This window comes from Heliangelus exortis, chromosome 3, assembly GCF_036169615.1.
Source record: "Heliangelus exortis chromosome 3, bHelExo1.hap1, whole genome shotgun sequence".
Taxonomy (NCBI): Eukaryota; Metazoa; Chordata; class Aves; order Apodiformes; family Trochilidae; genus Heliangelus; species Heliangelus exortis.
Window position 1 is genome coordinate 54,515,136 of NC_092424.1, and position 14,073 is coordinate 54,529,208.

The 14,073-nt window shown below is 43.5% G+C and overlaps 1 protein-coding gene across 1 annotated transcript in view; it reads right to left on the reverse strand.

The window, feature by feature from the left end:
* EZR (ezrin) overlaps nucleotides 1-11,923 on the reverse strand; it is a 35,712-nt gene extending 23,789 nt beyond the window's left edge. Inside the window, exon 1 of the mRNA XM_071740659.1 lies at nucleotides 11,554-11,923. Coding sequence (XP_071596760.1) covers nucleotides 11,554-11,565 — 12 coding nt within the window. The 5' untranslated portion in view covers nucleotides 11,566-11,923. The remainder of the gene's footprint in view (nucleotides 1-11,553) is intronic.
* Nucleotides 11,924-14,073: the final 2,150 nt, after the last annotated feature.

Here is a 14,073-nt window from a genome sequence, read left to right on the forward strand (position 1 = left end):
GGATGGTTGTGGGTTTGGGGTTTTTTTTGTTATTATTTTATTTCATTTGTTTGTTTTGTTTCAAACTGAAGTTGATTTGCCAGAATAGCACTGATCTCTTCCAAATGGGAGTTTTCTGAAACATGAAGGGCTTATAGAGAAGACAGAATCTTTACATCCACAAAGAGAAACACACTAAAAAGCTGCCTTATTTTGCAGGCTGGTTAACAGGGAAAGAAACAGTAATTGCTGGAGTAGCAAGATTTTGGTTACTATATACCCACTTCCAGGCTGCCTTCAGACAACTACCCACTTCTGAGAAGTGTTTCAGGGTCAGGCTGGATGGGTCTTTTGAGAAACCTGGTCTAGTGGGAGGTGTCCCTGCCCATGGCAGAAGGTTACAACTAGATGATACTTAGAGATCCCTTTCAACCCAACCCATTCTATGATACTACTAACATGCATTCAAGTCCCCCCCTGTGCTACATTTTTATGATTTAAAGGATCTCCAAGAAGCTAAAAGGACAGGGCAAATGACAAACCTGCAATTTCACTTGTGTGGCAACAAGAATCTGATTCCTATCAGAGCGGGAAAGAGATGTACAGCACAACACTGAAGAAAGCCTTTCAGTATGATCCACACATGCCTCCTCTGCTCCCACGCCAGAATCCTTTCTTCACTACCTGCCCTACACTTTGCATTTCAGGGAGGGCAGTGGCAGCACAGCAAAATAGTCCCGAGCATTCCTTGCCACACTGCAGAGCACGGAGTTTGCTCCCAGTTGAGAAACCAGCCTTGTCAGTTCTCCAAACATGAAGAGGGGCTGGCCTCATCGGCATCTGCTTGACTGACAAGACAAGCTCATTGCACCCATTCAACCGACCCGGTTTCTCAGCACACTGTGTTAAATCAGAAAGACCCGACTGTGAACCCAAGGGTGGGTTCCGTTTCAGACCCCATTGTGTTAAGCATCGCTTCCGCATTGCAAATACAAGAGAACATTAAGTCCCGTCCCACTGGAATTTCTGAGTCTGTGAAGCAGAGTTAGGTATGGCTGCATTTGTAGCAGGTAAAATTAGAGTTGAATAAGCTGCTCTGTTACTTTGCTCACCTTCCCATGAGAGGAGGAAATACCACTGAGTGTAACTACAGTTGTATATAATAATCAAGAAAGGTAGTAGTTACTTTAAAATTCTCCAGCACAGTTGTTAGCCTTAACTACTAGTCAACTTTAATTCAACAGCTTATACAATCAAATATATATTTTTAAATAATCCTCAGTATTTAAGGAGAAATAACTGCATCATCCATACTTAACTGAAATTTCTTACTTTACTCAAGGCAACAGGAGCCCAGGTATTTGCTGCTCTCATGTAAGGTGAAAAAGCCTTGTAACAACTTCTGTGGAAATTTTTCTGAAGAGAGAAAAAGTACTTTGAGGGGAAGCCAAGAATAATTTTAATGTGAAATCTGCAAGCTAGAAACTTGCTAGAAACTTTTGGATTAAGAAGGAAGGCAGCAGAAGGGTGGTTCATGTGGGCAGAGAAACCTTGAATACCCAGATTTGGGGAGTTATCCAGAAATTCCAGTTTTTAACAAAACAGGTTGAATTTTCTGAATAGACTTCCCCCTCCCAGACAGAATAGACAAACAGATGACAAGAAAGCTACGCCATTGAGTTTGGTTTTGCTATCAGGTCACTTGACTCTTTGCAACAGAGCATGAAACCTTCCTTGTAATCAAACATGAAGATAATCCTGGAACATAAATTCAATCTTTTTTTTTTCCAGTTTAGTTGTGCAGAAGAAGGTGCCAAATGATACGGCTGAGTGTCCTTAACCAAAGCCTGATATATCTTCTGTCAGCATACAGTAAGTGCATGGCAGGCATCTTCATGAAAAGCTGAGAAGCAGGCATAGCTGTCAAGCAGTTCTTTATCTTAGGTGATGCAATAACACTCTGCATGCCTGAAGATCATGAAGACTTTGTGCAGGTGTGGCAAGCACAAACAACAGCCCCAGTTCCCAAATAATTAGACCTCAGTCAGATTTCCAGCATTCTCCACCTCTGGTCAGCAATGTACATTTAACATTAGTTGCTCAGTGAAACAGCAAAACCAGGCAAGTACTCTTCCCAGAGAGAAGTCTCTCCACCCACAGAAGTTTTCCCCAACTCTCTCCTAACAAGTAAACCACATCATTCTGTATGGAGTCAGAAAGAAGCTGAAAAAAAATGAGAGTCTGAGGACTTTTTACAATTTTGAAATTCAAATTTTCTAAAATGCAAAATTACCTAGGTTCTGACAGCCCTAGGTTCTGACAAGACATAAAGCTTTAAGCCTGAAAGGCTCCAGGATATTGTCCTTAAACAAAACCTCATACACTTGGGCAGCCCTCAGTGTTTTTCATGCAAAACACTTGCCTTTGGTTTCTCTGAGGGCTCTAGGAATGGTTTACTCTGAACAGATAACCTTATGAAGTGGCAGAAGTGTTTATTGTGTTCTGTTCAAAGACAAACATTCACTTTAAAGCCCCTTTAATGCTCTGTAACACTTTATCATTGTTGTTGGAATATCTGTGTACAAGCAACAGTCTGTTCTTTAAAGAAGTAATACACAGCCAGTGACAGCCAGCACTACTGCATGGATGAGCCATTTGCCCACAATGGATGTTTATGATGGATTTAGGAACACAGAATGCAACAACAATAGGTTCTTTGTACCTAAAGGATAAACACAGAGGGAAACTACAGGCCACTGGATCAAACTCCATACACAGACTTTTTCATCATGACAGCTGTTGCATTTAATTAGGCACAATGAAGTTGTGAGACTAAGGCTTTATACATGAAATTTACAGAAAGCCCCACAACCAATTCTCAAGTAAGCTTTATAGAGTCCAGAATGGATGAGACCATCTTTTGTTTTCTTCCATCAGAAACACCAGCATGGGGCCAAGCGCAGATAATACAGAGGCTTAAGATCTCAAGTTTTATTATAATTTTAGAGTTGTTTAAACAATTTGACATCTCCACTATTGATGTGAGTCAGGTACATAAAGTACTGTGATCCTTCTGCAATCCCTGCAAATAAAAAAAAAACTGAGTTGCTTATAGTCTTGATCCAGAACGCAAATATTATTTCATACATCTGCTTGCTTTTTGCTTTGGAAATGACAAGCATACATCAATTTCTGAAAAAAAGCTGAACTTCACACTACCATATCACAGCAAACAGGGGCAGGGTCTGAAGGCACAGATTATCTAAATAAAAGCTGTAACAGCCTCAGAGGTCCCCCTGAATCCAAGCACCGACAACTGGTTCCTTTCATTCCAATGATTAGGCAGAAACATAAGTTCTAGACAGAAATGTGCCTGGGAAACTCAGAGCGATTCTGAAGAGCCCATGGAGAGCAGGCAACAACACAGTCTGTCAGCACACAGCTCTCAGCACTTTCCATAGACTCTGTATGAACAGCACCAGCACAAGTGACAGTGATTGTTGTTCTGAGGTGGAAGAGCAGCACATCATACTGAGCAGGTAGGGCCCTGTGAAAACAAGGAGCATCTATGACTTAACCCCTCACTGGATTATGCCATGAGAATTCAAGGGGACCAAGAACCAACTGTTGGAGAAATATTCTCAACAACTGTACTCTTCCCAGATGGAAACTCGACAGGATGCAGAGTAGTATTTTGACCAAAGTGAACTGCAAGAAGCTCAAGAATGTTCAAAGGCATGGAATAATTTCAGTGCAAGGATCAACCAAGCTGGTTAGGACTCCTCAGTTTGCTAGAAAATTAAGTGAGGCAATAGCATATAAAGCCTGCTCTAAGTAAGGGCATATAAATTTGTTACATTAAACGAGTTACAAGAACAGAGTGGACAAACACGGCATGTTCACTGATCTACCGACAGAACACTTACAGGGCATCAACACTCTGAAGAAGAAAAGTTTTTTGAGTAGTGCTGTAACAGGTTTTGTAGATAACTTTCTAAACAACATGAAGGTTATCTAGGACAGCCTTTGTTAAAGCGTGGTGTGGATGCTGGAGTTCACGTGATTTCGAGGGGAGAGTGGACAAGCTCACAGAAATCCATTTAGTAACTCATTATATAGGAACCTTCGGCCTCCAATACCTCAGCAGCTGAGAGGAAAGCAGTGGTGCATATCTTTGAAATACTCTTCCTCAGCTATCAGCTTCTGGCCAACATAAGAGGTATACTATTAGGCTAGAGGGGCTTTCTGCCTGACCTAGCAAGTCCAGTCATGTTCTTAGAGAAATCAAAGTGCACAAAGAACACGAACCCCGTTCACTTGAGGCAAACCAGCTGTATGACAACTCATACAAGGGCTGGTAATTACGTCCTGTCACTCTGTGTTCTAGATATTAATCCATTTGTCAAAAGAGGAATTTAGCCCAACCTTCTGGTTTGCTTTTTCCATAATCAGGCTCTTTCATTTTACCTCATGGACTTTGGTGGAGCCACATGGCATTTGTGAAATTTACAAGTAGGATTATGTGATGTGATCACCTCCAATAGCCTGATCTACATGCAATACACTACAACGCTTATACTTCCCAGCAAGGTACTTCAAACAGTTTTGAACAGGTACTACCTGCTCCCAGATAAAGGTAGGTCATTGCAAGTTCTGCAATGTCACCTAAGCACAAAGAGATTGCCCTTGAAAAGTTATAGATTGGAAGGATTGGGAAAATACATCTTCCTGAGCCCTAAACAGCTTGAGGGCTTCTGAGATGAAACTCTTCACAGGCCTTTCACTACAGAAGTGTGATGGCAAACAAATATGAACCAGTGACTCCCAAAGTCTACCAAGTCTACCAAGTAACTGCAGTGCTAGTGGATCAAGGGTTGGACTTGATGATCTCTGAGGTCCCTTCCAACCCAGCCAATTCTATGATTCTATGAAGAGGACAGTGGGGGCAGAAAAAGTAATGTTCAGAAGTTTGCCTGCACAGCTGTATCAGTATTTAAAGGAGAAAGTAATTCTCTTCCACATTGAGCTCACCAAATATAAATGATGCAAATCCAGCCAACAATTCACACCACATATTTTGTGTACCAGGAACTATCCATAATCACTTATCTCTATAAAGACAAAAAGTTAAGCAAACTAACCTTCCCAATTAAAGTGTATTCAGCTAGATGTTAAAGAATAACTTTAGCTGCCACAAAGAACTCAGAAGCCCAGAGTACAGACTTTGAAGTCCGTCATTGAGCTACACAGACTAAATACAGGCACCTCAATACAAATGGGAGATTCTTTCTTCTGCCTGCTTCTTCAGGTAGCAGGCAGCACACAGATCTGCTCTGTGCATCCACAGAACAGTGGTCTCTTAGAAGAACTGAGCAGCTCTAGACCTGTTTCATAAGCTTGCTCATGATTAATAATCTGGATGTCTGTATTCCACCTTCCATGAGAAGCCCCTCTCACACATATTCCACACTGAGGTTAGAACTACCAGAGCAAACACAGGCATCTTCATGCAAAAGAGAGGAAGATATGGTGATTGTGATGCCTGAGTTTTACACAATAGCTTAGGGCATTTATTTACTCAAGAAAGTGGGAAGACTAAGCAAGTCTCAAACCCTCTCTTAAACAGGGCAATTCCATGCTCCCTTCTCAACACTAGCAGTCCGCTACCAACCTTGTGTAGGGGTGTCAACACCTCTTCCATCTAGCCAACACAGTAAGTAACCAAATAAAAGATTTTGGTCATTAAGCAACAGTTTCTCTTGCTTACTCAATTAGAGGATGTGAATCCTGCTTTTTAATTTTTAGATTCAGGATTTTTACTTATTTATATAATTGACAGCCAATAGTACCAGGTGCTTATCAGTCCCAGATGAGCACATGGCCACTATTCATGCTCTCTCAAAGGTGAGAGCAGATGCAGAGAAGGGAGGCAATTTTTTCCCACTTTCTAGGGGAAATTTTCCCCCAATCTTTCTAGGAGCTAGAAAGAGAAAAAAAAAAAATCTGAATCTGAACAGAGGAGCAGTATGGGGCAGCACAGACAGTTGTAACAACTTGCTTCCAGCCTCACATAGCAACAATTTTCTCCCTTTTGTAGGAGAAAGGATCCCATACACTGCTCAGTAAAAGGCAGGGACTTCAGGTGCTTCTGCACAGAGCTGTATTTCTCAGCTCACAGGCTAAATATCATCAAATGCTGAAACGAGGCTTCAAAGGAAGCACACAACACAGCTAATACACATTACTTAACACAGTGTGCAGTGTGGTTCAGTGATCGTAGGCAGCGCTGCCTTCCCTCAAGGTCAGTGGAGTGATTATGGGATTTAGAGTGCACATAAATCTCTTTGGACACAGAGTGACAAACAAGAACACTGATGCGGCAGTCTTCAGGGGTTATCAAGAAGTCTTATTCTCAAAAAGTCCTGACATACGACAGGTTTTGTTTGGTTGTTGTTGTGGTTTTTGTTTTGCTTTTTAGACAGCAGAAGATGTTCACATGGGCAGAGGGAGGAAGATCAGGAAGGCTTATCTGCCCTTCTCTGCCCCTTAAGAAGGCTAAGAAATTCTTTAAGTAGTGACTAACATAACAGTTAACACCCTTGACTTCTCTGCAGCAGCTAACATCCCAGAACAAACTGTCCTTTTAAATGCTTACTCAGCTCATGCAGTATTTCAGGCTTCTGGCACAATTGTGAGCTCATTCTCTTCTAACTTTAGTCAGCTGTGAACTACTCCCTAAATTTAGTATTAATAGAATCCTCCACCTTTCACAGCTATGAGTTGGTGGTCAGATATTTGGCAAAAGGAAGCTTTACATTTTCATTTTGCACCTGAGTGCAAATACCCGATACCTCTTGACATCCACTGTATCACCTGATGTACTACAATTCGTGCTTATAAGGAACAGATAAGATTTTATTCCTGACTAAATCAGTGATCCACAATCTAAGAGCCTTTTAATTAGTTATGAGCACACATGGATTACAAAAAATCTTTTTATTTCAGTCAGGTTATAGTAACTTGTTGTGAAGAACTCTCAGGTAAAGTTGCTATATGTAATTAGACACAATCAAGAATACATAGGAAAGATCTGGGAACAATAACTAATTATTTGCATTTAGAATAAATTCCTGTCACTACACTTGCACCTCTTGGGCTGTCTTATCAGAAACTTACTGAATTTTAATGCCATAAACTGTTCACAGACAGCTAAATGTTTGGCAGAAGATGTGCATGCTGTCTTCAAGTTTATTTCCTAATTCATGTATATTCAATATCAAACAGGTATGGAGGACTTGTCTAACCACTTAATGGGTAGTACACACTAGCACATTATTAAGAACATAGGGCTGGGAAAAACTTTGAGTCATCAGTTCCAGTTCCCCGTTCCTACAGACAGCAGCATTAAATTGTGACCTCGTCAAACTTTATCTCAAAGGATGTAGGTCTTGCAATAATTTCCCAATATGACCAAAGGAGGGGAAAAAACACCACCCACCAAAAAAAAAAAAAAAAAAAAAAAAAAACAACCAACAAGAAAACCCCCAACAAACCACCCTACACATTTAACTGCTCTAATGTTTAAAAGTCTCTTGAACCACAACTTCTGTTAAAGGAGTACTTGCCTCTCATTGGCACTTAAACCCAGTACATTTTATGCAGGTGAAGGAAGAGGCAACTTGTTTAGTTCTACCAGGCTAAATTTGGCAGTCACTCTTATCATGAGGTGGCTTTCTGCCTGTAGCCACTCCAAAGCCCTTCTCTAGGCTTTGCTTTGAATTTCCCTCTCCTGGACAAGGGTAAGTGCAACCTGTGTTTGAGGACAGATCTTACTAGCACCTACAACTATTGCTTTCCATTAGAGAAATCCTGTGGGTTGCACAGATGATATGGACAACAAGACAGTCACCTTACTACTGATTAATCCATATCCTTCTTATCCTATACAGTGAAGGATTTTGTTCCCCACCCCTCCAAGTTTAACTATTGCACTGGGACCTTCTTAGCCAAGTCCTTCCAACCCCTTTACATGGTGGCCCTCTGCATCAATAATACCTCCCCCACAACTGCATGGCATTAGCAGATCTCATTAGCATCCTCAGCTTTCTGACAACAGGCCAAGAGCAAAAGTATTTTAAAATGGTGTATCTTTGTTTTATTCGTTTATTTTTTTTCTTTAGCACCAAAAGCTGTTAGACTGCATTTACTGCTGTTGCATCCTTCTGCAGTTTCACCTACATGCACACAAGTGTTAAAAGATGTGTGACACTACATCAAATGCTTTACTGCAAAGCTGGCTTCATTTCTTGTGAAGCTTTACACCTTCAGTAAAGTAACAGAGAATGCTGGTAGGTCAGATCAAATTAACAGGTCTATAGAACAGAGATTATGTTTCCTTCTTCTGTAAGTAATGTTCATTAGCCCGCAGCCATGCTGTTCAAGCCACAGTTTATCAGACTGACCTGTTTTGCAAAAGACAGTAATTCAGCTCATACACCATATATTCAATGAGTCAAAGAGAAATAAGCTTGCAACATGCATCTAGGAAAAACACAGAGCACACAGACACTCCAGTAATTAATAGATACATGGCTGAGCAAGTAAGTTTATTTAGCATTTCAGCTACTTTCAGATAACACAGCAAGATTTAGACAAGATGACATCTATTGCATTTTCTTATCAGTAATTCACCACCTGTAGAACGTAATGAACTTTTGTACAGAATAGTGGAAACTATGTATCTGAACTGTTGAACTAGCCATAAACCCTTATGCACTGGGAACAAGAAGCTGTATCTTAATATATTACCTTAGAGATTTTTATTACTTTGTAACTGTTAACACAGACATGGGGTCATGTGTAAGCCATAAATTAGCACTTACCTATATTAATAAATATATTTATTTCAGAATTCTTTTATGGACTGTTGCTAGAATTTTTTTAAGCTCTGCAGACATGCATCGGATCCAACTTATTGTGAATAAATGTTACCACAGAATTGGGAACACAGTTCAATGTCTTGCACTTCACTTTGATACTCAAAATACAGAATCACTAAACATTCTAGTGTTAATGAACTTATTATTTGCTTATTGTGAAACAATAAACTCAAAACACTACCTGTAAGTTTGTGGGTTCTTTCATATTTTTGTTAAAACAAAAGCTTCACATAAAGGTTGAACTTGGGGGAGTGAGGGGCAGTGCCAAAAACTTTTCTTGTTTACAAGTAAAGATGACAACTTTGTCATCATAACCTGTTTGTCCAATTTCATACACAGCAGCATAAAGTCTGCAAAGCAACATCATATGTACTTACACCAGGCAGACAAGACACTTGCAAACAAGCACAGACAATAAATATTTAGTACCCACGTCAAATGCCCATCAGGAACTAAAACTGTTTCCCTGTGCATCCCCAGAGTTTATGTCATCATTCCTCAAGCATGCCAAAGGCTGCTCTAGTGTTCATCCTCAGCACAGTTCTGTCTCTTGAGTGACAGCTTTATATCCTCTCTCCCCACACCCTAAAAACTATAAGAATCCTATTTATCTGTATTAAGAAGACCAAATGAGCCAGGTTGGAAAGGATCCAAAAAGTCTCAGCCTGAAGCAGTCAGACCAAATGGTATGTTTTATTAAAATAACCTCTGCAAAATCTCTCTTTTCTGTTTATAGTAAGGTGAAAGTTAGCCCTACTGAACAGCAGAATAAAGTACCTATATTGTAAAAAATAGTCTTATCCACAGAACCCAGACAGTACGTTAGGTCTCAAAGCATTACAGTACAACTGTCCTGCCACAGTGAAAGATGGTTTACATCATCCACATTTGCCATTCAGCCAAGAAACAAACAAAAATCACCATTTATGAGGTAATATGAATGTAGCCAATGCCAGGTAAAGGGATGAACGTGGCTATAATTTATTTATTTTTTTAAGTGATTTTCCACATCCAACCATGGCTTCCAGCACGACTTAGCCCTAAACCAGGATTTCAGATTATTCTGACCAGGATATTTCAAGAAAGCATTCTGTAATTAGCAAATGGCTAACGAGGCAGAGAGAGATTATTCACATACAGTCTTTATACCCATGCTTTGTAAATTTTCTACCCTACTTGCAGAAAGGATCTTTCAATATACATTTTAATATGCAGTAATATATCACCTCCTACCGATGAAATACACCCAGGGAAACGCAAGATTTAGCAGTTCTTGAAAGGATCGAGCACGTGGTTTCGAGGTTTACAGAAACTGCAACATAAGTTAACCTAAGCACTCCTCTTTTTGAAAGAAAAAAAAGTTAATTTTAATGTTATGACGGTAAAACATCAATTGCTTAATTCTATAAAGATATGCTTGTCTACTCCCATTTCACAGGGTGTAACTAATACTCAAGCAAGTCCTTCACTCTGCTGCATTTTAAGAAATATTGCCTCTATTAAAAATAGATAGCAACACGGATCTGTTCTTATTCTGCTCGTCAGAGTTCAAAAGTGCGTCTGCCCCAATGACTGCTCAAAGCTTTGCATTAGGCGATTAGCTCCTCAAGGGAATTGTTTCTAACTAGCAGAACCGTAGCAGATTTTAAAACAAAACAAGAAAAAACCCAAACCAACCAACCAACCAAAAACAACCCCCAGCCCTTCCCCCCCCCGCCCCCCAAAAAAAAAACCAACCAAAAAACCCACACCCAAACAAAAAACCAAACACTAGAAAATCGAGCGGGGAGGTGTCAAGAAATAAAAAGGAGGAAAGAAAAAGACAGTCAAGTTGGTTAAATTATCAAAAAACTTTTTCTTCTTTTTTGTTTGTTAAGACTGTTAAAGACTAATGCAGAGAACTGCATTAACAGGCCCTGGCATTTAGGTTTGAGACCAAACAGCAAAGGGGAAAAAGTTTTTCCTGGGTTCACAGAGAAATACATGCTTCCTCTAAATACATAGGTCATGCAAAGACTAAATCGAAGCCCCTACAGTTTTGCCATCTCTCGTTAAGCGGGAGCGTCACAAAATCTTGAGAGCTGCTAAGGGGTTCTGTATGTTTCCAGCAAGGGAGCTTTGAAGAAGAGGGAATAAGTCACCGTTTGGTCCCTCCCAAGCGGCGGGACTGGGGAGCGCTGTCCCTCCGGGCGCTGGGCAAGCGAGGGGGCACCCTCGGGCCCATCCCGGGCGCCTCGGTCCCGCCACCGGCACCGCGCCCGCCGCCCCTCACAGCTCCAGCGCCGCTCCGCAGGGCGCACGCAGCGTCCCATGGAAGCCGCCCAAGCCGCTCCGGTTATCTCTCCTGCTCAAAGTCGCCGCTTATGTGGTTCCAGAGCCCCTGTGTGAACGCAGGCGGGCCCGCAGCTCCCTCTCCGTACCGCGGAGAACTTCTACAAGCGCCCGAGCTGAAATGTCCCGTCCCGTCCCGGGGAGCTGGGAGGCGGCAGAGCCCCGGGAATAGCCCACGCCGCGGCAGCGAAAAAGTGCCCGCCCCGTCAGGCGCCCGGGCTCGGCAGCCCCTAACGGCAAGCGCCGGGCGGGCCCCGGTACAGCCCAAAGAAGCGCCCACTCCTCCCTCCTGTGCCCCACTTACCGGCTTCGGCATTTTGAGGGCTGCTGGTACTTCTCCCACTCCTAAGAGAAACGTTCATGCAGCGACTGCCTCGCCTCAGCCGAGCGCCCTGTGAGGAGGAGGAAGGAGCCGCTCCCGGCCACGGCAGCAGCACAGCTCGCAAGTGCGGCGCCGGCCGCCCGGCGGCGGTTAAGTACGCAGGTGGGGCCGCGCCGGTGACTCACCGCCGCCGGCCATTACCCACCGCTCCCCCCGGCGCTTTCCGAGCGCGGGACAGCCTCGCCCAGCCCCCAGGCACCCCCGCCGGACTCGCTTCGACACCCCCCGAGGCGCAAAGGGGATCCGGGTCCGGAGCCCTTCAGGCGCCCCTGAGCCCCCTCTGGGTGAGAGACGGGCGGGGCTGCCCGCGATCCGTGGTGCAACAGGTGCCGGTGGGCGGGGGCGCCGTTGCCCTGGTAACCAGCCGCGCCCAGCCCAGCCGAGTCGTGGCGGGGCCGTTCTTGTGCCTTTGCCGTTCTTGTGCCTTTTCTCCGTGCCCCAACCCCCCGCGGGGAGACCCTGACCCCCGGCACCGAGTACCGCCGCCCTGCCCAACACAACATGGCCGCCGGGGCGAGCCCCGCCGCCACGCCCGCACCTGCGGCCGCAGACAGTCACGCCGGGGGCCCAGCGGCGGGCAGGGCCCCGCCCGGTGCCGCTCGGCGGACACGGCTCTTCTCAAGGCGGCGAATGGCTCGGGGAAGGTGTCCGGCCGAGCGGAAGGAGTCTGAGGGAGGGCTGCCGTGCAGGGGCTCACCGAGTGCCCTGCTGCCCGTGCCTCCAGGCCAGGGCCCCTGGAGCCAGTTTATTGTAATGGTGGGCACTGGTGCTTCTCGAGTTTAATATATAGTTTGCAGTAGTTGGTACGTTTCTTGAAGTGTAAAATCGGGACATACTATTATTTAACAAAAAACAGTGTTGCTTTGTGTATTGAGAGCACATTTTCAGCAAGAGAGCAGGAGAGAAAAGTTTGCAAATTCAAGCTCGGAAACCAGAAAGCAAAGGGTATGCTTCACATGGCCTTGATCTTTCATGAAGACAAAAAAAGATCGTCCAAGTAGCCTAACTATTTACAGGAATACAAAAATGACGAAGTCTATGTCTGCCTCTTGTTTCTCCCCCCTCATCCATGAATGCACTCCTGCAGATAAAGTGTCTGCCAGCTCTGCGGGAGCTGCTGGCCTCCCACAGCATCTCCTCGCTGGGCTGGTCGCACATTGTATTTACATAGTCATGGGCAACAGCCTGGAGGACGCGGCTCTTCCTCAATGCCGGCAATAGCATGCAGCTGACTGTAAGAATAAGGAAATTGTGCAGCCTGTACCCGGGCTGCTGTCGGCAACATCCCCACTTCAGACAGCTCTGGGCTGATCAGAAAAGGCATAGGATGGGAACACGGGAGGTACTGAATGAGGTGAATAACAACCCATTAAATAGAAAATATATAGAGGACAGGAGAGCCTGGGAAATACCAAGGGATGGTAACAAAAAGGCCAGCCCTAACAATACAGTTTCTGCTTTGGAGAAGATCCAAATGGTGTCTTCCCTCACAGAATCCACTAGGCAGCAAGTGGTAGTGCCACATTAAAGAATCATTACTTCATCGGGTCTGTGGGAGAAAGGGGAGGGGAACTGAGTGGGAGGCTGAGCGAATTCATGGTTATATTCTTTCACTGTTGCTTGATCTTCAGGAATTAGAGGAGGCCTTACCATCAAAAGGGAGCCATGAGGCTCAGCTTGCAACAGGAGGTGAGTGTGGAGAAACAGTCTTAGATGGACGGCTTTTAAAAAAAGGGCCTTGGGATTAAACATCTTTGTGAAAGAGATACGGCCTCCATTTTCAGGTGGAAAAGTTCCACTAAGATTTGCTTGAATCAGGTTAATTTAACAAAATATGACCCGTGAGCACACTTTCTATGCTCTTTTCTGTTAAACAATAAATTTATGCTAGTATTTATGGCTTATTCTGTAGGATGATACTAGAGAGGAACCAGACCATATTATCACAGTGTTTTGGGTAGGCTTCCAAGCACAAGGTTTCCAAGCAATGGGTGGTGTAAAAACCCAGCTTTTGCAGCTCTCTTGGCACCCTAAGTGGCATTCATGGATTTATTTGGGAGATGGAAAAGGGTAAAGATGAGATTTATTCATTCCTTGTTCTTAAAATCCAGACTTTATTTGCGATTAGAAAAAGAAAAGTCAAAACAAATGTGCGTGCCTGAATACAGGGTATCGCACAGGTCCTATGGAAATCCATTTCCAACCTGAGAGATTTTCATTCCCAAAATCCTTTCCTGATCATAGCCCAACATGGGCTCAGAGACCATTACCCTAGGGCTCCATATTGGAATAATGCCATGTCAGAGTGATGCCTCATTTAATAGGTCATAATTTCTTCAGTCTCTTGAATCAGTCAGGTAAGTATTTGTTTCCATGTTACCTGCATATCCAAGCTTAAACCTTTGTGTTGTTGTGTTGGTTTTTTTTTATGCTTACCCTTGC